The sequence below is a fragment of the Onychostruthus taczanowskii genome, unplaced genomic scaffold (genome assembly GCF_017590055.1).
Source record: "Onychostruthus taczanowskii isolate IOZ18803 unplaced genomic scaffold, ASM1759005v1 scaffold6, whole genome shotgun sequence".
Lineage (NCBI taxonomy): Eukaryota > Metazoa > Chordata > Aves > Passeriformes > Passeridae > Onychostruthus > Onychostruthus taczanowskii.
The window spans coordinates 8,882,783-8,896,745 of NW_024503679.1; the positions used below are offsets into that span (position 1 = coordinate 8,882,783).

The window sequence follows — 13,963 nt, forward strand, 5'->3', positions numbered from 1 at the left end:
GTAAATAATGACAAGAGAGATACTTCCAAAACTTGTTCTTCCCATGTGGATATGCCATGGCTCTGGCAGACTGTTTCACCCTCTTGAAACACCTCTGTATACAGAAACTGTAAAAAAACAGTGGGCCGTAGAAAGCAATTCTCTTAAAAACAAGGGATTAAGCCTCAAAAGTGGCTTTAAAAACCATGTTAAGAACAGGACAAAGTCACAGAATCTACTGTAAGTGTAAGACTTGTTTGTGATGCCCACTGCCTGTCTCCACCCCAGGTACTTTTAGTGTTTGCTGAGGAAGACGAGCAGAGTAACGGGTTCCGCTGGGCGTGTGACAAGGCTGGATTTCGGTGCAATCTTGCCAGGACACCTCAGTCTGCACTAGAATGCTTTCTAGATAAGCACCATGACATTATCATCATTGACCATAGACATTCCAGATACTTTGATGCAGAAGCATTATGCAGGTAAGCACCGTTTCAGTGTAATTAATGCTTAACAATGCAGTTTACACAGCATCAAAGTTTTTTTGCTTTTATATAATGTTTTTATAAACTCTATAGAGCATTGATTTTTTTTAGTTTTAGACAGGTGTGCACTGGCAGCATCAAATACTTTACTTCAGTGCTTTACATCTGATAGCAGCAGCATTTTTGGTTGTGTCCTAGGTCTCTGAAGCTCCATCTGGCTTGGAGCCACAGTGTACAAATTTGTTGGATAGTGAAATGTTGGGTATTATTTTTTGTTTTCTTTTGTTGTTTGGGTTTTTTTTTTCCAAATACCTGGTTTTTGTTTTCACACTAAATCAACTGCAAAGATAGCATGTGCCACCAAGCACCTTTATTAATTCATTCACTTCATGAATGTTCTAATTTTTTTGGAATGTCACTTCCTCTTGAATAACTCCCAGTGATAACAGGCAGTGTTTGGTGTGCATGTTTTCATATCTACAACATTTGGAACTGGATAGTGAAATGTTGGGTATTAGTTTTTGTTTTCTTTTGTTGTTTGGGGTTTTTTTTTCAAATACCTGGTTTTTGTTTTCACACTAAATCAACTGCAAAGATAGCATGTGCCACCAAGCACCTTTATTAATTCATTCACTTCATGAATGTTCTAATTTTTTTGGAATGTCACTTCCTCTTGAATAACTCCCAGTGATAACAGGCAGTGTTTGGTGTGCATGTTTTCATATCTACAACATTTGGAAATACATTATGAAGAGCAAGATTGCAAACAGATTCCAAAATTTTAGAAGCCACTGTGAAGTGTGAAAAAAGGAGCAAAGGATTTGCCTTTGAGTGTCTCCACAGAGCCCGGGCAGGCAGCAGTGCCTTGCTCCAGAGCCTTGGCAGTGAAGTCGCCCTGGGAACGTGTCCAGACTGCCCAAGGCTGTGGGATGGGGTGCCAGGGTCAGACTGTGTGTGCCCTGGGGGACTGTGCTGGGGAAAAGCTCTTCTTGCTGAACTGAGGCGAGTAGATAAGATCGTTGTCAGGCCAAGACTAGGAAGCAGTGCTGTTCCTCGTGTTCCATCTTTACTACTCTGTCCCAAAATTCAGTAAAATGCACCTTAAATGAGTGAGGCCGAGCCCTTAAAACAAGTCCATTATATGCTGTTTCAGAGAGAATATTTTTTGCTATTCCCCCACTGAGAGTACTTGAGCTGTAGATTAATCTATGTTCATGGAGTCTCAGATATCATTTATTCTCCTTTCCTAGCAACAGGCTCGGGATTTGACTTTTGTTTTATTGTTAAATGATTTAAAAGATTTTAACAAAAGTCTATCTGAAATTTCTGTTAAGTCACGTTTTCTGAAATGTGAACTTAAAAAGAATTTAAATGGTTTGCTTTCTATTTAAAGGTCTATCAGAACAACGAAAGCCTCAGAAAATACAGTCATTATTTGTGTAGTACAAAGGTAAATACTCATATCTTTCCTTTCACCTGTGATAAAAACTATGAATCTTACCATTGTAAAAGTAAACCTGAAAACCATTAACATAAAAAACCTGAATTAGAAGTTCCTACTGTGCTAATAATAATGTGCTGTACCAGAGTTTTTACTATACTTCAGGATTATAGGATTGGGACAGAAATTGGTTTTTTAATTTCTGGGTTTTTTTACTCAAGACTCTCACTTTGAGTTTTGTTTTGGGTTCCTCCTTGCACTCCCCCACCATCACTGCAGGCTTTCAGAGTATGTTTCAAACAACTTCTGAAACATCCTGTACAAAACTGTCTTGCAGATCTGTGTTTTGACCCTTTCTTAATCTGCCTTTCAATATTATTAATCTCAGTGAAAATCAGAGATCTGCTGAGTATGAAAAGTGGTATAGAACAATTTGATCAGTACAAAGTATCATCTGACCACAGCAGTTCTAAAAGCAAAAGAGATTATCACATCTCAGTAAAGTACTATATAAGCTATTTCCTTCCCCCTCCTTTGAAAACATTACTTATAAAATAATGTACAAAATGTATAAAAGTACAAAATAAAGAAATTCTGTGTATTTAATGAAATGAAATAACTGGAAGATAATTTTCTCCAAGTATAATATGGGAATGGCCATTTCTCAGAACACATTAATTCTGCCAACAATTCTGAGGCATTGAAATTTACCATTAAAAATACACTACCATCTCTACTGTCTCTAATTAAACATTTCAAGATCCAAAACTTCCTGCATAAATAAAAGGTATTGTGCCATCTGCTAAACAAGACCAGCTTCAATCTGCTTATTGACAGAAACTTCCCATAATGGCCTTTCTTCTTGACTCCAGCCATGCACTTATGTGTGTTGAAGGGTCTTTTCACAGTTAGCATAGCCAGATTATTCAGATACTTCATTTGGGAATGTGTCCCAAATGTGACTTACTAGAAGGTAGTGGGTAGGCAACACTAGAAAATCCATCTTCATTCAGGCACCTGGAGTTGCTCATCTAAGATTTGGTACATTCAGATAACGAGTGATTTCTTAAAACTTTGGCTGTGCAGACTTTCAGGTGCATTTCTGACTAATGCCAGCATAAACAACAAGGATCCAGTACAGAAAACGTCCAATTATCTAGCTCATTAATTGGTTTCCTTGAAGCATTAGAGCTTTTTTGATGTAAGCAGCTCATTACATGCATGAAGGAAAATAACATTTTGGCTTATCCATGCCAAAGATGAAAGCTTATTAAAAATTAAAATAAAACAAAAAATATGTTTTATTCCTATATCCTGTAAGGATCTAGCAGTATTAGCCTCAGTGTGACATCTGGGGTACAAGTAGATGAATGGATTGTGAAATTTGGTCTGAGCTAATTACAAAATCTCTGACTTATCCTCCTTGTTTCAAAGGCACACTGATCGTGAGGAGTCATCAATATTGCCCCTGATCTCTGCTGGCTTCACAAGGGTATGTGCTATACTCAGCTGCCTTGCTCTGACATTTCCAAATTGTCATGCAAGAAGCTCTCCAGAAGTTTGGCTGTCAGTCACCATTTGTGTCAGAGATCCAACCTGTAGATGTTTTTTGTGCTGCTCATTCTTCTGTGTCCCAATTCTGAACGTTGACATGACACTCTTGGGGATGTAAGAAGTGGGACTGAGACTTCTCTACTTCATACATTTATTTCAGATTAAATACATGATCCTTTCCTTGAAAAGCTGACATTGACAAATTGATTAGTGGCAGAGTCAGCAGCTTGCAATGAACAACAGAATGTGCTGTGGGAAATTTCTTCTATCAAATGCCAATTCCCATTGTAAACAGGCTTCACACACTGTCAAGTGCTATTAGCTATTGTTTGGAGGCACCTGAGAAGAATTGCATTGAATCTGTTCCTTGGCAACTGTTCCAGCTGAGCAGAAAAGGTGCTAATTAGTGCATCAGTTAAGTGGGTACCTTATTGCCTCCAGCTGACACTAGAACAACGTTGGGCCTGATTTACAGCACAACTCCAAATATTTGGTTGCGTGCTCACCAGATTTTTGCTGTTCCATCACATTCCATTTGCACCCATCTGCTTAATTCTAGTATGGTCCTGAGCCAGGAAATGCTACAGCCTAAAGATAATGGCATTTGTATGAAAAGAGTCATTCCAGAGGGCACATAAGTAATTCAGCACAGATTCTGAATTATTTATGGATCAGAGCCTTGGAAATAGGGCTAATGGCAGAACATGGAAAATTTTGTTTAGCAGCTTAGATTGTGGTGGCTTACCTGTGATAATGTGTTGTCCTGCCCAAAATATTCAAGTCATCCATGTCTGTGGGAGTTTAGCGTGAACAAAGATTTAACATTCAAGCTCATACCTGGTAAATATGGAATGCTTTTTAAAAAGTGAAAGATACTGAGATCATTGCTATAAAAACCTCAAGGTCAATAAAGGTATATTTCACAGGAAACTTTATTTTCATCTATATAGACAATTTGAGATATTAGCAATTGGAAACTCATAATAATTTCAAATTTTAACTACTTGAGACATAAGATTTTTTTCACTGTTATTTAAGAAAGCTAAAAGTAGATTTTTTAAAAAATACACTGATCCTACTGACAATCACAGAGAATAAACAGGTTGATTAAACCTCATTGCCATGAGGATCTGTCACCTTTCCAAAATGGAGTAACTTGAAATGTTTTGCTAGTACCAAAAAATAATCTCTCATTGCTTGTGTCCCAGCATGTTCATTTTTTGGCATATCTACTCCTTTTCTGTTTCTTTAGCAAGCAAAAGAAATCAGAGCTTCAAATCCTTACAGACAGGAATGTGTATTAATGAAATATTTCTAACCTTTTATTTGCAGAGATATGTAGAAAATTCTAGTAGAATGGCCTGCTACAATGAGTTGATTCAGCTGGAGTTTGGACAGGTGCAGGCACAATTCAAGCTAAGGTAATTTTACCAAAAACATTATCAACACAGAATTTTCAATTTTGCCAGATCCTTCATAGAATGTTTATTTTAATCTGCAGTAATTAATTATAGAATGTCAGTTACCTGAAGAAAATACATTAATTGTTAGACTACATTATACAGTATGGAGTTGTAATACTTTATTATCATATATAAGAATTAAGTGGATAAATTTTTGGATGCCTTTTTCTTTTTTCTCCAGGGCATGTAATTCATTATTTACAGCATTAGAGAAAAGTCAAGAAGCCATTGAGATCACAAGTGAAGACCATGTAATACAGGTTTGTTCCAGTCATAAGTATAGAAAATTCCTCTGTGTTTTATTTTTTCTATGATTACACTTACCCTTTCTTACAGCACAAGAATCTAATCTAACTTAATGGCTCTAAAAGATTGAAGTGAGTTCAGCTGTCGAGTAGAATTTGCTCCATTTAAAGTGTCTGGCATAAATCAAATAAATTCTAAGGGAGATTGTTGTTTCTCAATGAATAAAGATTTATTCTCTTGTTTCTATTTTTTGTATTGATTCCTGATCTCTATTATTCATTCCTTCTCTGTATCAAGAATGAATGCAGCCACTGGCTTATGGGCATTCTTTTCCAAAAATATTTTGTGTTAATTTGAAGCTCTTTAAAATCTAATGGATGTTCTATCTAAATAATTGTACTTTTTTTTTTTTTTTCTAAAATCTGATACTGTTTGACGTACCAGAATTTTTAGGCCAACTGTTTTTGAATGTAATCCTCTCTTAGAAATTTCTATAAAGCAGGGAAAAGAAATTGTGCTTGGTTTTGTAGTTCTGAAAACCATCATCTTTTTAAAGGAGTTAGTTCCATCCCTAGCCATGAAGCAGTGACAAGTGATTTTATTATCAGTAAAGAGCTTGAGTCTGAGCCTCTGGGAATGATAACATGCATACAAATTGTACTTTCTTGAGCCTGGCAACTTCATTGAAGGATGTGCCTTCTTCGTCCCTTTTACAAAAATAACATAACACATCCTGAAGTTGTTTTAAATACACTTTTTTCAGACCAAACTTTGTCCCTCTGCTGACAGCCCCAGAGTATGAGAGAAGTGACACTTGCAGGAGTCTTGGAGCTCCAGCAGGCACAGGGAAGAGTTCCTCTGGGAAGGAGCTTTTAGAGGAGAACCATTAGAAGTAGAGTGGCACCTTTTCCTTTCTCTCATATGAAAACATTGTAAGTTTTAAAGGCTTTCAGATGCTGCTTTGCCAGGACTGTGCTTGTGACTCAGCAATGAGAGGCCAGGAAAGGGTGGGCTGCTGTACCACTCTTCAGCTTTATTGGGCAAGGGCCAAAAACTGCAGTGAAATGCAACATTCACTTCAGGGAAAAGCCTGCTTTATTAAATCCCACTGCTTCCACTCTGCTCGGCTGGGCTGTGCCTGGACAGGGGATAGGGATAGCTGGCCCTTACACAGAATAAGTTGATGAATTTGCCAATAGTTATGGATGGTATTCCAACATCCAGTTTGTGATTTTTAGGAACACTGAGGTAGGTTTGAGGTTTATTGGTTTGGGAACTGACAGAGCCTGTTTTTCAGGAATTTGTTTTCTGTGGATATGTGATTCTCAGCTGTTTGTATAATTTCCCTCTCTTTGCTGACATGCACACACTCTGCACAACTATTCTAGCATGGAAATTCCTGCTTTGCTTCACAAAGGAAAAATGTGAGCATCTCTCTCAGGAATAGTACATGCAGACATTTTTTCAGGCTGGGAATGAGATCTTCGGGTTAAGCAAGCAAAACAAGGCATTCTTTTGTGCTTGAAGTATACTGTTGAACGGGTATTTGTTTGTTTTTTTTTATCTCACAGTACGTCAATCCTGCTTTTGAAACAATGATGGGCTATCAAATAGGTGAACTAATAGAAAAGGAATTAACAGAAGTGCCTATAAATGAAAAAAAAGCTGATTTCCTAGATACTATTAATTCCTGCATAAAGATAGGAAAGGTGAGTAATGGCATTGCATCACTTTTATTTGCTACCTGTAAAAGTTATTGTAGTCCAGCAGTGAAACACATTGTGACTTGCAGCTTCACAGACACGTAGCATTTGCAACTTAAAACAAAAACAGGAAGTAAACAATTTTTCATTTTTAAAGGCTTCTTTCTCTTTTCTTGCTTGGTAGATACTCGTTTTACAAAAATAAGTGACTTGCTGCGTTTCTTTATAATTTATGCTGTTCATAGCAAATGGTGTGGGAGTACCGAAGAAAAATCAGATGGATGCACATGTTATCTGGTGCTATGTAAATGAGAAAAGTACCATATTGAAGAATTTCACCATGAAATGTGGAAACTGATTTGCAAGTTCAGAATGTAAAAATACCAAGGAGACATTTGCAATATCACTTGAAAGTGATAGGCAGTGCCAGCTGCCAGTGTGTTTAATTCCCTAATGGCATGGGAGCTGTCTAGTGGATTTCCTTTAGAAAGGTTCATTGCTCAGGTTTCTGATGTCATTGAACGTGACCCAGTGCCTTGTAGGGAGCAGATCATGGAGGCTGCACCGAGAGATTTGGGAAGGGCTGTGTTTGATGATGCTCCATGGCCCAGGGTCACGGGCACTGCCCATGGGAAGCAGCACAGCATGGGCAGGGAGCAGGGAGATGCCAGAGGGAGTCAGGGCACTCTGGATCTAGGCAGGGATGCAAAAGCACAAATGCAAGGTTGTGGTGAGTCAGCTCTGGAGGGCAGGGTGCTGGCATGGCACTCGGTGGCAAAAGCTGGGTGCAGATTCCACGTGCATTTCAAGGAGATTCCTTTCCACGTGTGCTGGCCTGTTGGAAGAGATCCCAGCAGCAGACAGGAGTCGGGATTGTGGTGCTTCACACTTCTGTTGCCTGACTGAAGTTATTTCAGTAAATGTGTGCAGTACAAAACTGATGTTAGGAGGGAGTATTTATTAAGTTATAATTCAAATACATTAGATATGTCAGGCTTTAAATCCACACCATCAATTCTTAAGATACAAAGTGATAACATTTTTTAATATTTTAGTGAGCTGATAAAAATTTCATTAATGATGGCAATATATTTTACTCTGTGAATGATGGGAATCTAAATGTAATTCATCTCCTTCCTTGTACTAATTGTACTCCTGACTGTGTGGCTTTAACAGTGAGGGCTAATGAAATGCTGCCTACTTAAACCTGTCTGTCTGGAACACCTTATTTTAGGTGGATTTATTCTGTTTGCAGGTGTTCTGTGTTTCCCTCTGGAACATTTTATAATACGTAATCTATGCAACCTTAAATTTATATTTTAATATAAAATGGAATTGCCAATAAATTATTACAGGAATCATTTACAAGTAGAGGTTAACTGTGAGGGACAACCTTTGAAATACTTGGAAGTTTTGAAATAATTTGTGTCAAGATATTACAGCATTTTCAGAGGTGCCTGAGTTACCTGGATCATCCTGACATGGTCTTTGTGTAGTTTTCAGACTTGTGATTTCTTTATATCTTAAGTTTAGGAGACTGCTTCTCATTACAATAGGCCATATTTTGGCTACAGCAAAGTAGGTTAGTGTAGGTTTGTGTAGGTTACAGTATATTAAAAAAAAAGGAAACTGTCTGCTGCTGTGATAATCTCCTGTCAACAGGTCTGACTTTTGTTTTGAACAAATATGGTACTGTACTTAACAGAATAATAAAAATAATAAGAAAGCAAGTTTTTCTGATATTTGGAAAAATCTAAGCTGCATGAAATGTATCTTGTCTTTAAATGGAATTTAGGAAGATGGACTCTCGCAGCATTTCACCTCTTGTGCTGACAAGCATAGTACTGTGAGCAAGTTCAATATAATAAAACAGAAGTTAATAGGTGTTATTCTCAAAAATTGGAAATTGCAAGGTGTATAGGGATTCTTGGGTCAGGATGTTGTTTCTCTTAGCAAAAAGCATATCTCTAGAAGTTCATTTTTTGTTACTACAGCTGTCTGTAGTTTGCCAGAAGCCAATGTTACTGAAATGTTCATCCATCCATACTTGAGGAGTTAAAAAAGAGTTGTGCTTTTCTTCATTCTTCTGTTTCATTATTCAAATTGCATCTATTAAGATGAAATGTGCAATTCTGACTAGAATTCTTGGTGCCTCTGATCTCTGCAGTTTGCTCTTAGTTTTGCTTTTTCTGCAGTGAGATGAACACCTACTGATAAAGCAGACAAGCCATGCAATTCCTCTCACCCTTTGGGAACTGTTTGCAATGGGGTGTTCCAGAGGGGGTGGGAGAGCAATCACACTCTGTGATAAAGGTCCATGGCAGCACCTTCCTAGCTCAGCCTTCAGTTCTGTGAGATTGTGTTCATGGTGTTTATTTTGGTTTGCTCTGTTTTCTGCGAGCAGTTTGCTGGGCTTTGCTGTCTAGTGCAAGGAGCCACAGTCTGAAAGGAAGGCTGAGCTGGGGGTTCCTCACTGTGCCTGTGAGAGCTCTCAGTGGATAGATGTGTGCCTTGGCCTTCTCCATGGAGTCTGCAGCCCTGATGCACCCAGTGAGGAGTGGCACTGTGGGTTTGCTGGGTGTGCTCTTTGCTCTGCTTTGATCCCAGCAGCCCGCAGCAGGGGCTGGTCACAGACCTTGTGTGGCTCCAGTGCAGACACAGCCCTGGGCTTGACTGGCAGCTCGCCTTGGGAATAGCTCTTCTCTGCTGGATTGCTGACAGAGGCTCTGGGAGGGAGCATATGGTGTTCTTAAAATACGGTTAAGTGACATCCCTGGGAGAACTTCACCTACCAGCAGGAGTTTGGCTTGGACCTCCTGCTTCTCAGAATTGCGCTGACCTTTTCCCTCACACATTTCCTGCAACAGTTTCACAGGTTTTAGAAATTCACAAGTTAAAAAAATCGATCTGTTGACTAAGAAGAACACATTAGTGAATAACCTGCCTTGAAAAGGATACGCTTTCAATGTGGGAATTAACCAATCTGTAGTTTATGACTTCACCCCTTTGTGCACATCCTGGGTTTATTACCTGGGTTAGAGATCAATTACTCATCTCTACCTCATCCTGGTTGTCAGGAAACTATTGATGTGCATACTTTTAATTATGAGAGCATTGAATTTTGTGGTGCTTGCTTTTATCTTCATTTGTATTCCTCAAGCAGCTCACGGAAGACATTATGCTCACTACACAGTTTGTTATTCACAGTTCTCTTCTCTGACAGATCCTCAGAAAAGTCTTTCATATTTTTATTCTGTACAGCCTGTCACCATGCAGTTCTCTGTGGGCTGGAGTCTTTATTTGCTGCCTCCATCCACATAAATGTAAAGTTATTCTCACTGTACCTGTGTTCTGGCCAGCTTGACTGTGAAATCTGTCAGTCTCACATAAATAAATACATATTGTGTGGCTCATGAGAGTGTTTTCACATACATAAGATCTGATCTACAGTTTGTTGAGCTCTACTGAAATACAGCAATTGGCCTGAGCAGTTTGTGTTGAGTGAACATGGAAGATGGATTTAATTTTTCATTAATTACTTGGCATTTAGTATGTGCCCAGCTCAAAATATGCATCTGTTAAAAAAGACCACCAACAGCTATTTTAGGGATGGAAACACATGGGCAATCCTAAAACCAGAGTGTTTTTAGAGGGGAGGCAGAATCCAGGAGCTATTCTACTGGGCTCTCTTCTGCTTTAATAGAAACAGAATAAATCTCTCCTGCATTTGATGGTAAACTGACAGCATGGAAAGTAAATGTTCTGGGATAGCAAAGCACTTTTAGTCACAGATACATTTAATGTTAACCAGTGATAAGACATCCCAGCCATGCAGGAGATGGTGTACCCAGCAGGGAAGGTGGTGAGGATGCTGTAACAGCTTTGCAGTCCCCTTCCTGTCCTGGGTCCCTGGGGAACCCACACCTGCAGCCCGGGGGGACTCTGCTCCAGGCAGGGGCTGGTCTGAGCTCCTGCTCTCCCCAAAATCACCTGCAACACCATTGAGGTAGGATGGGGAAGAGAATGCAGCTAATTCCCACAGCTCCTGAGTTCCAGCTGTTGCCATCAGAGTGCTCCCAGGCTGCTCCTCTGGAAGTTGTCCATGCATTGGCAGCAACACAGTGACTTACAGGTTACTTACAGGGAACAAATTTGAGGGTTTGAGCACAGTTTAACCAGTCCTGCCTGGCTTTGTATTGTGAGGCAGCTTTCAGTGAAAAAAGGTATGGAGCTACAGCTTCTCTTCATGTTTTATCTGATCTTCCTTCCACTTGAATTATTTTTTCAGGAATGGCAAGGAATGTACTATGCGAAAAAGAAAAATGGAGATAGCATACAACAAAATGTGAAGATACTACCTGTCATTGGACAGGGAGGGTAAGTGTGAAAGCTGAAGTCATGATTTGTGTCTGAATGAAGGCTCAGTTTAGAGTTCAGTTGCCTCCAGCAGATATTGGATTATCCTGCTGCTGAGTATAATGGAAGTTTATGCAAGGAAGGGTGCAGACCTATGCGCTTAATTCCTTGGGGCAAATCAACTTTATATGTTGTGTGCAGGGAAAGTGAAATTCTAATTCTCCCCCAAAAGGAGCCAGAGATGCAGATGTGCTCAGTTGTGACTCTGACTCTTCTAATTCTCCCTGAAGTGCAAATGCACCCTCTGGTCTTTCTGTGCTTTGTGCTGGTGTCACCAGGACCTACATCCTGTTTCACTGAGCACCTGTACTGGCTCCTTCCATGCCCACTCTTCTGTGCTCCTTTCATGCTCCTTTTCTCCCTTGGCTCTTGCCAAGGGTTGTTATGGGATGAGGTCACTGTGTGCTCTGATCATGGGCAAGATTCAAGCATGTCTAGATTTTTATGCAACTTTCACTTGGTCCCCAAATCCAGCCTTTGGAGCACCCAAGTGTCAGCACTGAATTAGAGCTGAGGTTTGGATGGGAATTAACACACTGTTTTTTGCCTGCAGAAAGATTAGACACTATGTGTCAATTAGTAGACTGTGCAATGACAACAATAAGGTAAGTGAAAATAGTGCTATGCTCACTTTAGTTTGAGCCCTAAGTATAACAAAATAATGGCAGAGTTCTGACTAACTGGATTTCTCATACTGAATTGTAGGTGGAGAAGACATGTGAATGTATTCAGGCTGAATCTCAGACAGGTACTACATGTCTCTTCTTTCCCAAGAATGAAGAACATACCTGGGGAGGGAATAGAGGCCACTGCTAGTGATTTGACTGAAAACACAGTACACAAAACAGTCCTGTTTACCTAGGGATAAGCTGGGAATCAACTCAAAAGGCAGGAAAGTAAATACAAGCCCCCTCTCTACCTGCCTCACTTCAGAGGTGACAGAAAGCAGCCCACCTTTGAAAACGCTATCACAGGGCCCCAAGTTGGTGCCATGGTGTTGCTGGGTTCAGTGCCACAATTCAGTTGTTGGTGGTGGATCCCTGTGACAGAATTAGAAATGAGAAGGGTGCTGTCATGTCATTGTGTTGTTGTGGCTGCTCTATAGCACATGGCACCTGCATTGCTTTGAGCTGCTTTGTGGGGAGCTTGCCTGTGGGTGGAAATGAGGATGACCAACACTATAATTCACCCTCATCCCACATACCAACACTTCAGTTAGGACATCCTTGGCATCCATGCTGTTATTAACTGTAGTTTTAGCACAGGCTGAATCTTGGAGTCCCTAAGGAACCTGGGATACACTGCCCCCCTTGCTGACGTGCTCTGCTGTGGCCCACCAGTGCCTGGTGGCAGTGCTTACCTGTGTGAGCTCAGGTGTGCTGCACAAGTTGTGTTCACAACTGCAGTTGTGTCACAATGGCAAGAGACGAGTTTTTCTCTCCACAGTTTCCTTCTGCACAGACATTTAGACATGTTCTGCATGAGAACTTGACTGTGTTCAGGACAGTGCAATAGGGCAAGAGCTTTAAAAGGCACTATGATCAGCTCTCATCTGCTGAAGTATTGAGGTCAATGTCAGCTGCTGCCAGGCTTTTCTGAGCTTCAGTTCCTTTAACATACATCTTAAGCAAAACTTTGTGTCATTATGCAATACCATTTTCTTCACAGATACTCAGACTTGCAGACACAAAGACATGAGGAAAGGATCCCTGGATGTCAGATCCACAACATCTCGTGGGAGTGATGGTATGTGAAACAACTCATCGTGTTGGGTCTAGCTGTGCTGGAGTTGTCATGCAAACCCAAACCCCACATTATTACATTTCTTACCTCTTCCCTTGATAGAGATATGAAGATATTTCTTTCTTAATTTTGTTTTCTTTCACTGTGTTATATTTTGCTCTGTTAGATCACCCTAAACTTGATAGATGAGTCACATACTCAAAACTGTTGCTGACACTTACATGCTTTTGTTAAATCATCCCTCATCACAGTCTAGGCAGCATACACTAGTGAAGCATGTCTGTGGCAGTGAGAATACAGTCATATTTCAGTACAGAAAAAAACCCATTGACTCTTCTCCTTAAGAACTGCTCAGCACAATGAGTAACAGAGATGTCTGCATTTTATAGGTAGCACAATATCCAGAAAAATCTCATCTTGATCTTTTCTTTGTAGAACCAAAATTGCTAACCAATATAAAACATTTGTTTTTAAATGTCCAATGTAATAGGCCAAAACCTCTGCTGCTTTTATTTGGCATAGGTACCCACTTCAAAAGAGCTTCAGTGATTTACCTCAGCTTGGAAGCTGACTCATTATGACTTGTCATATTGCATCAGGCAGCAGGAGTAGTTACATCCTGTAATAATCTAAATTCAGTGGTTACCTACCTGTGCCTGCCAGTTTATACACGCATATCTGTCTAGTCTTTTAACTGAGTTTGTAACTGAATATTTAAAATAATAAAGCATAGCCAGGATTTTGCCAGGCTGTTACAGCCACTTATCTCTAATCAGGGACATCAGTGGCTCAGCCAGCATCTCTTTGCAGTTGTGCATTCTGCAGTCGATTGCCTCTGAAAGGCACAGCAGGGTAAGCAGTGCAGAAAAGGCTTCAGGAGTTCCTGGCTGATCCTCCTGTCCAGCCTTGTCTCTGCAATCAGGGTACAAATTCTGC

The 13,963-nt window shown here is 39.9% G+C and overlaps 1 protein-coding gene across 6 annotated transcripts in view; it reads left to right on the forward strand.

Moving 5' to 3' along the window:
• The window catches only part of PDE8A (phosphodiesterase 8A), a 152,553-nt gene that overhangs the window by 110,903 nt on the left and 27,687 nt on the right, over positions 1-13,963 (forward strand). For all 6 annotated transcript variants that reach the window (XM_041418858.1, XM_041418859.1, XM_041418853.1 and 3 more), the window contains exons 3-12: positions 268-458; positions 1,855-1,911; positions 3,337-3,394; positions 4,789-4,877; positions 5,101-5,179; positions 6,737-6,874; positions 11,157-11,245; positions 11,838-11,889; positions 11,990-12,032; positions 12,953-13,030. In XM_041418858.1, coding sequence (XP_041274792.1) covers positions 268-458; positions 1,855-1,911; positions 3,337-3,394; positions 4,789-4,877; positions 5,101-5,179; positions 6,737-6,874; positions 11,157-11,245; positions 11,838-11,889; positions 11,990-12,032; positions 12,953-13,030 — 874 coding nt within the window. The remainder of the gene's footprint in view (positions 1-267; positions 459-1,854; positions 1,912-3,336; positions 3,395-4,788; positions 4,878-5,100; positions 5,180-6,736; positions 6,875-11,156; positions 11,246-11,837; positions 11,890-11,989; positions 12,033-12,952; positions 13,031-13,963) is intronic.